Source organism: Muntiacus reevesi, chromosome 3 (assembly GCF_963930625.1).
Source record: "Muntiacus reevesi chromosome 3, mMunRee1.1, whole genome shotgun sequence".
Taxonomy (NCBI): Eukaryota; Metazoa; Chordata; class Mammalia; order Artiodactyla; family Cervidae; genus Muntiacus; species Muntiacus reevesi.
This window is the reverse complement of record NC_089251.1, coordinates 117,175,741-117,185,582: the sequence shown is the minus strand read 5'-3', so window position 1 is coordinate 117,185,582 and position 9,842 is coordinate 117,175,741. Positions and strand designations below refer to the sequence as shown.

Sequence of the window (9,842 nt, the reverse complement as noted above, 5' to 3'; positions counted from 1 at the left end):
GATCCCGGATGGCTTCAGACAGATTGAAGTTGATGTGCCAGTCCCTGGAGCCAGAAGACGGGCCAGCCCTCATGCCTTCATCTGTTTAGCAAATACAGAGTGTCAGGCTCTGATCTAGGTGCTGGGGACACCATGGGGATGAGGCAGAAAGCCCTACTCCCCGTAGCAGACAGACATCAAAGAACCGAGCTCACAACCGCAGGTGGCTCCCACCAGCTTACAGGGGGAATCTCGACACAGCAGGATGTAGATTTAAATCAATTTAGGTTTCTCAGGCCTGCCCGAGACTGTGCCAGACAGAGGCCCCTTTGTCACTGCAGGACACAGCTCTTGTCCCAACATCCGGCCAGATTCTGAGCCTTCTCCACCCTCCAGGTTAGAGCCTTCTCCTGGGCATCGTCCATGGAGACTCCAGGCTCTCACTTGATTAAAGCGCCTCTCCCTCTCTTTTGGGCTTCCCTCATGGCTCAGCTGGTAAAGAGTCCGCCTGCAATGCAGGAGACTGTGCTCGATCCTTGGGTTGGGAAGATCCCCTGGAGAAGGGAAAGGCTCCCCACTCCAGTATTCTGGCCTGGAGAATTCCAAGGACTGCATAGTGGGACATGACTGAGCTACTTTCACTTTTCCCTTCCCCAAGTGTAGGTGGAGCTTCAGGAGCTCTCGTGGGGTGGTGGGAGGGTGAGTAGGGGTCTCCCTTCCCGCTTTATTCTTCAGTGTCGGAGTGTGTGTGCGTGTGTTTTCAGTAGCTCAATTGAGTCCGACTCTTTGTGACCCCATGGACTGTAACCCACCAGCTTCCTCTGTCCTTGGGATTCTTCAGGCAAAAATACTGGAGTGGGTAGCCATTCCCTCCTCCAGGGGCTCTTCTCAACCTAGGGATCAAACCCACATCTCCCCCATTCCCTGTATTGCAAGAAGATTTGTTACTATTGAGGCACCTGGGAAGCCCAGATTCAGTGTCCACGTCGGCAGAAAGACAAGGCCCTTGCTTCTGATTCACCTGGGCCAGGGAGCCCTAGAACCAGAGTCAAGGCCCTAAGGCTGCTGTAGCTCCTTTTCACTGAAAACAAGAAGGGCCGGGGCCCAACCTGCCAGCAGACAGAGGTTTCTCTTAGGGTGACTCCCCTGGGCACTGGGCCCTTGCTCTGCAAGGCTCCACATTTGGTTTAATGTTCTGCATGTCATGATCTTGAAACTCTTAACAACTGTTGAACAAGGGGCCCTGTGTTTTCATTTTGCATGGGGATCCCAGCACCTCATGTAGCTTGTCCTGCCTGCCAGACATGCGTTATGGCAACAGAGGGCTGGCAGCGTCTTAACTGTGCCGCCTTTTTTCTCCAAAAACCACCAGTCTCATTCACACTGGGGGCCAATCCCCCAGCCTGTGGATACACGTGGAAGGCCCTCTGTAAACGCTTAGGGACCAGACATCATGGAGATCGGGGGATGTGGGCCCCTCCCCTCTCAGCACTTCCAGAGACCCCAGCCGGTCAGCGAGGGGTGACCTCCACTGGGCCCTGGAATGCCAATCTCTCCCTCTCCCAGCTCCCTAATTCTGGAGCAAGGGTTTCCTTGATTCCTTCAGGAATTCCACTCCTTCCTGCCTGGTTGGAGCTGTGAGGGAAGAACACTCTGTTCGCCAACACTGCCATCCCAAAGGCCCTTCTCCCTTGTCCTTTTATCCAATCCACTCAGAGGAGGGGCCTGGGGTGGACCGTGGATTCTGACAAGAGTGGGGAGAGGGAGGAGCTGTCCACTCTAGAAGATGGAGACTGAGCCCCTTAAACAGGCAGAACTCCATTGGACAGCCTGTGACAGAGAAGTCACTGCTCTGAAGAAGCTGTAAGAGGGTGAGGTGACAGAGATGAGAGGACCTGCTGGGACAGTGGCCGGAAGTCCTCTCCATCATGGTCCAACAGGAGAAGTAGGTAAGGAACAGGTGCACCCATCACCGATAAAAGAATCATTTCATGAGATGTGGATGTAGATGTAAGTTCTCAAGAGGTGACCTGTGGAACTGAATGAAGCTGACCTGGACTTGGGGTGGTGTCAAGACACAGGAGAAGGGAGGGTTCGTGATCCAGCCACGGGAACAGGACTGGCAGAGGGGCCAGAGAAGGGTGAGCTAGGGTCTGAGCAGACTTGCAGTCCATGCTGTGAGCTCCCTAATTTTTCCTTGGCAATGATGGGGATCTTATCCTGAGGGGAGGTGGGGACAGTAAATAGACTCAGTATTTTCACAGCATTCCTGATTCAGAGGTATTATTTTTATGAGGTGTGATGGTAATCAGTGAGGGGGAAAAGGTGTGCAGTGTCCAATAGTCAGGTACAGATGTGAGAGTTGGACCATAAAGAAGGCTGAGTGCCAAAGAATTGATGCTTTCGAAATGTGATGCTAGAGAAGACTCTTGAAAGTTCCTTGGACGGCAAGATCAAACCAGTCAATCCTAAAGGAAATCAGCCCTGAATATTCACAGCAAGGTCTGATGCTGAAGCTCCAATACTTTAGCCACCTGATGGGAAGCACTGACTCCTTGGAAAAGACCCTGATGCTGGGAAAGATGGAAGGCAAAAGGAGAAGGGGGTGGCAGAGGATGCGATGGTTAGATAGTACAACCAACTGAATAGGCAAGAATTTGAACAAATTCCCAGAGATAGTGGAGGACAGAGGAGCCTGGCGTGCTGCAGCCCATGGGGTTGAAGAGAGTTGGACATGACTTAGCAACTGAACAATACAGTGGTGTGATGGTAAATGCCAAATCACTGGCTCTCCAGGGCAAAAGAGCTCTGATTGTTAGCATTCGCTGATTCCCACCAGGGTTGACTTCAAGATACAGAAGTGATGTCACCAAAAGCAGACTTGGGAAGAGATGCTGGCGACTGGCTCTTGGGGGCAGGGCTGAGCTGACTCAGACTGGAGTTCCAGGGATTGGGAGCCTCATTGTGATCAGTGCCCCAGAGAGGCTGGGGAGAACCAAACTCATGGGGCATTGCAAACTTTCGGGGAAGAGAATTTCAGGGAGAAACAAATCAAGCTTCTTGTCTGCTGCCCACAGTGGCACAGAAAGAGGAACTTGGAGAAGCTGCTGGATCCAGCTGCCTCCTCTCCGCCTCTCACCCATCAACCCCATGGGACCCCTGACTCAGGCTATCTCTGTAGGTCTGGAGTTCTGTCTTGTCAAAGGCAGGACAGGTTCCCATCAGGCTGCGTTCACCTATGCAGAAGGAGCAAAAGCTGGAGAAGAAAGGACAATGTTAATGAGCAGATGTCATGACAGATCTACTCTGAAAAAAGCACCAGGCCAGGCCAAAGGTGCCCTAGGGTCACCAGAATGAATGGGGCACCAGGATAGTTTTTCGGGTCCCAGGACATTCTGTGGGGTAGTGGGGCAGTTCCTTGCTGCCCAGGTGGGGGACATGGGCCCCTAAGAGCTGCCCATTTGTGGCCCTTCCCATGAGACGCCAGAAGACTCTTCTGCCAGATCAGGGTCACAGCAACTGAGAACAATGCTGCCCCGGCAGCCCGAGCGGGCCCTGCGCAGGGCAGGGGGTCTGGGAGAGCGGCAGAGGCTGCTGGGGCCTGTCCTTCCCGAACTGGGCCACTGTGGGGGGGACTTTCATCTCCCGCCTTCCCCTCGGGGCCACTGCAGCGTCTGCCTTCCTCCGTCTCTTCCCACCCCGCTCCTCCCAGGGCGGCAATTACTGCGCTAATTAGGGCGCTTTGATCATCTTTAGAAATGGCCACACTGGGGAGGGACGCTGCCAAGCAATTAGGGGCAGAGAGGCTGGGAGCTTGGGCACCTCTTCAGGGGACGGGGCTGCAGAAGACCCTCAGACGCCCCCTGCCTCCTCCCCTCCAGGGGTGTCTGCACACACACCCACCCACCCCCAACATAGCCGTAAACTCCTCAGGGAATAGAGGGGGATGGGAATCCCCCCTCTTCTGCGCCCTGGAGACAGGACCTGCCCACCAGCCCCCTCTGCCTGGCCCCCAGCCCAACGGTCAGCTCTTCTGGCCCATCCAGGCCCCTTTGATGGAGCCGCAGAAACAAGGGCTCCTTTGACAGACAGCAGGGGGGAGCCTCAGAGCCCAGATGATGAAACTTCAAAGGTGAGCCCACTACCCCATTCCCTCCCCAGAACCCGGCCCCCCTCCTGCAGTCTGTCCTCTCTATAGCACCCCCCTGCCCCAGGCCCCATTTCCCCCTGTGGGTTCCTGGGAGTCAAGGGCCAGGTGAGGGACGGGCCAAGGGAAGCGGGTCATTTTGAAGTGAGAGAACGGAGTCAGATGGTGCGAGGGCCGAGAACTCAGTGCCCAGGAGGCAGGCACCGAGGATAAGCGCCTGGAGGGCGGACCCCGAGGGGGACGGAGCGCAGGGACAGGGTCACCATGCTGCTGGCCGCGCTGCTGCTGCTGCTGCCGCCCCTCCCAGACTCACGGTCTGCCCACGGGCACCCGCTGTACATGCGCGTGCCCCCCAGCACCCTGCAAGGTGAGCTGGCCCGAGGAAGGGGGAGGGGTTTCAGGCAGGGGGCCCCGAACTTACCATCTCCACTCACAGGGCCCTTTGGCCCCTCCTGTTCCCCTGTCGCCCCCCTCTGCTGGCAGAAGGGGCGAAAACTGAGACACAGGTGGGAGAGGAAAGGGGAGACCGAGGCGGGGGAGGGAGGGGACAGCAGGCAAGTACTGCCAAAAGGTGTGCTTTCTGGAAGGTTCTGGGTCCAGCAGGGAGGAAGGGGCCCAGGGCAGCATCCTCTGGGCTATCTGGGCCCCAAGGTGGGGAACTCAACTCACCACGGTCATTTTGTGTCCGTAAGCCCGCATCCTATAATATCTGCACCTTTGGGGTGCTGTTTTTCCTTCAAGGTTTTTTAAGGAAAGGCCCTCCTTTTTTAAGGACTCCAGCTCAGCCCGGTTGAAATTGCAGAGCTATTTCAGGCCGAGCATCCGAACCTATCTGCTCTGAGTGCCATTCCCTCCCAGGACTCCAGCAGCCCAGCCTGCCTCCTTCCAGGGTGTCCCAATGCAGGGCTCATGGGTGGGGCAAGGTGGATGAGCCTGGGGCTTTTCCCCAACACCGCGTGAGGGACTTGTGTCCCCCGCAGCTCTGTCCGCCCAGGGGACGAAGGTGTTGCAGGCTGCCCAGAGAAGCGCCCAGTGGGCGGTGAATCGGGTGGCGATGGAGATTCAGCACAGACTGCACGAGTGCCGGAGCTGTGCCAACCATACCACCCCATGCCCCGGTGAGCTCGCCCCAACTAACCCGGGCCTCTTCTCCTGTCCACCCCATCCCTTCCATCAGAACTCACACCCTCTTGGGGACACACACAGACGGGGTGGGGCTGCAACCAAGAATAGGCGGGGGAGGGTCTCCCCAGGTGGAAAGGGCAAAGGCAGGAGGGCTGGCACAGTCTGGGCTTATCTGGTGAACAGTGAGCCATTCATGGCTGCTGAAATAGACCCTTCCCAGGTAGCTCACAGGGCAACGAACCTGCCGGCAATGCGGGAGACCTGGGTTTGATCCCGGGGTGGGGACGATTCCCTGGAGGAGGGCATGGCAGCCCACTCCAGTATTCTTGCCTGGAGTATCCCATGGACAGAGGAGCCTGGTGGGCTAGGCCATGAGGTCGCAAGGAGTCGGAAACTGAGCGATTCACACACACACAGTACTGGGAAGGGTGGTGGGGGGGGTTGGGGTGCTCCCTGAGTGGGGGAGAGGGCTCAGGCCCAGCCTGGAGTGGAGAAGAGGGGAAGGGTGGCCGTAAGGCTCAGAGGTGTGTTTCTCAGCAGCACCTGGGCGTCCCAGGCCTCAAGCCCCGCTCCTGCAGGATTCACCTGAGCCAGGTGAGGTTGCAAAGGCTTGGGGTGTGGGGGGAAGGGGAGCAGGGCTGAGCGCAGGGTGGACCCTGGAGGGGTCTCGATGGTTAGGACGACCGGGACTTGTGCTTCCTGACTTGTGCCCCTTCGGCCTTTCCAGGGCCGTGTGGCGAGAGGCGCCCGGGCGACGTCAACGTGACGCGGGCTCACGGCCGCATTGTGGGGGGCAGCGCGGCACCGCCAGGGGCCTGGCCCTGGCTGGTGAGGCTGCAGCTCGGCGGGCAGCCTCTGTGCGGCGGCGTCCTGGTGGCCGCGTCCTGGGTGCTCACGGCGGCGCACTGCTTCGCGGGGTATGTCGGGTCCCCGAGCCGGGGACCCCCAGCGCGGGGCTCCAACTCTTCCCAGGTCGTCGGGTTGGGGCGCCGCGCGCGAGGCGCGGTCTCTGCTGCCCCCTGGCGGCGGCAGTCCCCTTCCCCGGCTCGGAGTCTCCCCGGGACGCACCGTCCGCAGCCTCCGGCTCGCTGCGGGGTGGGTGGTACCCGTGGGCGGAGGGCAGGGTCTCCAGGGGAAAGTTTCTCGCATTCCTATCCTGCGTGTCTCGCGCCGCAGCGCCCCGAACGAGCTTCTGTGGACCGTGACGCTGGCCGAGGGACCCCGGGGGGAACCGGCGGAGGAGGTGCAGGTGAACCGCATCGTGCCCCACCCGAAGGTGAGAGGGCAGCCCCCAGGCCCTCAGACTTGGGAACAGCACCCCCAGCCCACGCCTCGTTGACACGGCGCCGCCACCCCCTCCCCAGTTTGACCCTCGGACCTTCCACAACGACCTGGCCCTGGTGCAGCTGTGGACTCCGGTGAGCCCGACGGGGGCGGCGCGTCCCGTGTGCCTGCCCCGGGAGCCCCAGGAGCCCCCCGCAGGCACTCCTTGCGCCATCGCGGGCTGGGGTGCCCTCTTCGAAGGTACTAGGCAGGATAGGGCCTGGGTGAGCCGCGCGGGGGCGTGGGGGAAATGGGGGTCTGAAGTGATGACACTTGGGAAGGCTGGGGTGGAAGGATTCTGACCTATGCCCAACTGTCTTTGCAAAAGGATGCCCATCTCACCAAGTGGGGAATAATCAAGGAGGGCGGTGGGAAGGGGGAACCCTAAAATAGGACCCCTGCCGTCCAGGCCTGAGCCCCTTCCACGGCTTCCCTTAGATGGGCCAGAGGCCGAGGCGGTGAGGGAGGCCCGTGTGCCCCTACTCAGCGCCGACACCTGCAGGAGGGCCCTGGGAGCAGGGCTACGCCCCAGCAGCATGCTCTGTGCCGGCTACCTGGCCGGGGGCATCGATTCGTGCCAGGTATGAGCCCTGCCAGATCGGAGAGTGGTAGTGGGCCACTCCCCGGCGGCGGGACCGCCTCCTTTCCTTCTACAATCAGGCTGTCACTCAACTTCTCTGCACCTCTGTGTCCTCATCGCTAAAATGGGTACAAGTGTGGTAACCCCAGTAGAGCTCAGAGCTGCCTGACCCTGCCAGGCATAAGGGTGACATTTGGGGGGGGGGGGGCGATGAGGTGGGTCTTTACAGTGACCTCTCTTGCCTCTCTCTCTTGGTCCTTGCAGGGTGACTCGGGAGGCCCCCTGACCTGTTCTGAGCCCGGCCCCCGCCCCAAGGAGGTCCTGTACGGGGTCACCTCCTGGGGGGACGGATGCGGGGAGCCAGGGAAGCCTGGGGTCTACACCCGTGTGGCTGTGTTCAAGGACTGGCTCCAGGAGCAGATGAGCGGTGAGCACCTTTCCCCCCGCCCCCACCCCTTGCCCAGAGTGCCCCATAACTGCCCTGGGACGAGCCCATTTCCATCCCACCGGCCCCAGGCTCCTGCGTGGAGAAAGCTTATTTTCCTCCCGGGAGGGATTTGCGGGGCTAGGACTTAAAGTGGGGGAGAGGTGGTAAGCTAATCCCTGACGCCCGCCCGCTCACCCCCCCCCCCCCCCGCAGCCTCTCCTTTCAGCCGGGAGCCCAGCTGCAGGGAGCTTCTGGCTTGGGACCCGTCGGAGGAACCGCAGACAGAGGCCGCCCCACCCTGCGCTGTCTACGCCCACTTATGCCTGGGGCCCGCGGGCGCCTGTGCGCGTCTGGCGCACCAGCAGTGTCTGCAGCGCCGGCGGCGATGTGGTCAGTCCGGTTCCCGGGGCTGGGCCGGGAGGGCCCCAGGGTCTGGCCCACGTCTGACCGCCGCTCGGACCCTCGTCCCGCCCGCAGAGCTGCGCTCGCTGGCGCACACCCTTCTGGAGCTGCTGCGAGGGGCCCAGGAGCTGTTCGGCCCGCGCCCGGGGGTGCGCCGCCTGGCACCAGCCCCGGCTCGCCCCCCTCCGTCGCTCCGGGATTCTTCCAGGCACCCCTCCCGGGAGCAGCGGCTGCACTCAGGTACTCCAAGCCATTCGCAGCCCAGCCCCGGCCCACCCCAGCGCGGCCGCGCCGTTCCCCTAACCCTGCGTCTCCCCAGGATCGCCTCCCCGGGCTGCGGGCCCTCGGTTCCCTAAGCGGAGGTCGGAGCGGCGCGGGGAAGTGAATGGTAATGACGCCCTCTACCGGCGGCCGCCCGGGGAGCCGGCCAACGGAGGCCGTGTCCAGGAGGGGACTCTCGCGGTTGTCTGCGCGGGGATGCAGTTTCACCCCATCTGGCAGCGGTCAGACCCGCTCTCGCCCTCCCTCGCAGCAGGGCGCATGATTCTTTGTTGCGGGAGGGGTGTGTGTGCTGTGGTGTGGTGTGGAACTTGTGATTTTGGGCCCGCTCCAGTGTCCACAGAGGCTGGGCTTTGTGTTACCATTTAACCCCTCTGAACTTCGGCTGCCCCATCCCAGCATGTGGAGGTCTGCCCACTGGGAGGTGTCCCGAGGTTCTGGTGGGAATATCACCCCGACTCCATACTAGCGTCAGTTCTCTCCTATTCCTGAGGTCTCTCCTCTTCCTGTAGGCTGCCCTGGGCTGGAGCCCCTGCGGCAGAAGCTGGCCACCCTCCAGGGCACCCACGCCTGGATCTTGCAGGTGCCCCCGGAGCGCCTGGCCATGGACTTTAACGAGGTGGGTCCCCAGGCTTCCCAGACTCCTTCACAGTGGCCTGGGAAGGCTAACCTGGGTCAGCCCTGCTGGAGAGGGGGAACAGAAGGGACCCTCCCCCAACAGCCATGGGTGGGGGGACGGCTATGAGGAGGGCAGCTGAATGTGAGCTGGGTGTTGGGTAGGTGTGAAGGAGTGGAGAGGAGGTGTGAGTGGAGTGTGGGCGTGTCCAAGTGAGCAGGAAGTGTGCTGGATTAGCGGGAGGGGCTGGGGACAGGGTAGCTCTGCCTGTGAGTTTCTGGGGCAAGGAGAAGGGGGACCAGGAGTGGGGTTGTGGGCCCCTGAGCTGTCTGCCATCCCCCTCTGCAGGTCCTGGCAGATCTGGGCTCCAAGACACTAACCGGGCTCTTCCGAGCCTGGGTTTGGGCAGGCTTGGGGGGCCGGCACGTGGTCTTCGGTGGCCTGGTGGGTCTGGAGCCAGCCACGCTGGCCCGAAGCCTTCCCCGGCTGCTGCTGCAGGCCCTGCAGGCCTTCCGCCTGGCAGCCCTGGCAGAGGCAGAGCCCAAGGGAGCCCTCAAGGGTTCAAGGCAGGGCCGAGAGCTGGGGAGGAAGGGGCGCCACCCATTCAGCCCTCACATGGCCCCAGCCAGGTGGCCCTGAGCCGGGTCTCCTCTCCACCCCCATCAGGACCGCTGCTCCAGGGCCTGGGAGGGGATCAAGGAGCACGATGACAAACCGTCACTGCCAGAGTGGGGTGGGGGCAGGGGGTTAGGGCTCCATGTGTCTTCTCAGATGCACCACCAGAAAATCACAGCTGCTTTAATAAACATTATTTATGATCCACAAAGACCATTCTAGAGCTTCTTTAGGGTGGGACTGGGGTGGGTGGACTCTGGGGCTCGAGGGGTAGGTCCCAGCCTCCAGATTCAGCTGATAGAGGTCACAAAGACACTGGAGGAAGACTGCAAAGCCCCCATCTCAGGAT

At 61.0% G+C, this 9,842-nt stretch overlaps 1 protein-coding gene across 1 annotated transcript; it reads left to right on the top strand.

The window, feature by feature from the left end:
- The first annotated feature begins 4,390 nt into the window (after positions 1-4,390).
- PRSS56 (serine protease 56) lies at positions 4,391-9,517 on the top strand. Its single transcript, XM_065928904.1, has 13 exons — positions 4,391-4,493; positions 5,107-5,217; positions 5,792-5,845; positions 5,979-6,168; positions 6,428-6,527; positions 6,616-6,775; positions 7,013-7,155; positions 7,419-7,581; positions 7,795-7,971; positions 8,059-8,223; positions 8,303-8,371; positions 8,775-8,881; positions 9,227-9,517. Exons 1-13 carry the CDS (start codon positions 4,391-4,393, stop codon positions 9,515-9,517), a joined length of 1,833 nt encoding a protein of 610 aa, XP_065784976.1.
- The last annotated feature ends 325 nt before the right edge of the window (positions 9,518-9,842 follow it).

Bases quoted from the DNA above. Each gene is read 5' to 3' on its own strand.
- PRSS56 (XM_065928904.1), top strand. From the start codon at position 4,391: ATGCTGCTGGCCGCGCTGCTGCTGCTGCTGCCGCCCCTCCCAGACTCA. The intron at 7,972-8,058 runs GTCAGTCCGGTT...TCCCGCCCGCAG, and splicing joins GCAGCGCCGGCGGCGATGTG to AGCTGCGCTCGCTGGCGCAC. The intron at 8,882-9,226 runs GTGGGTCCCCAG...CCCCCTCTGCAG, and splicing joins TGGCCATGGACTTTAACGAG to GTCCTGGCAGATCTGGGCTC.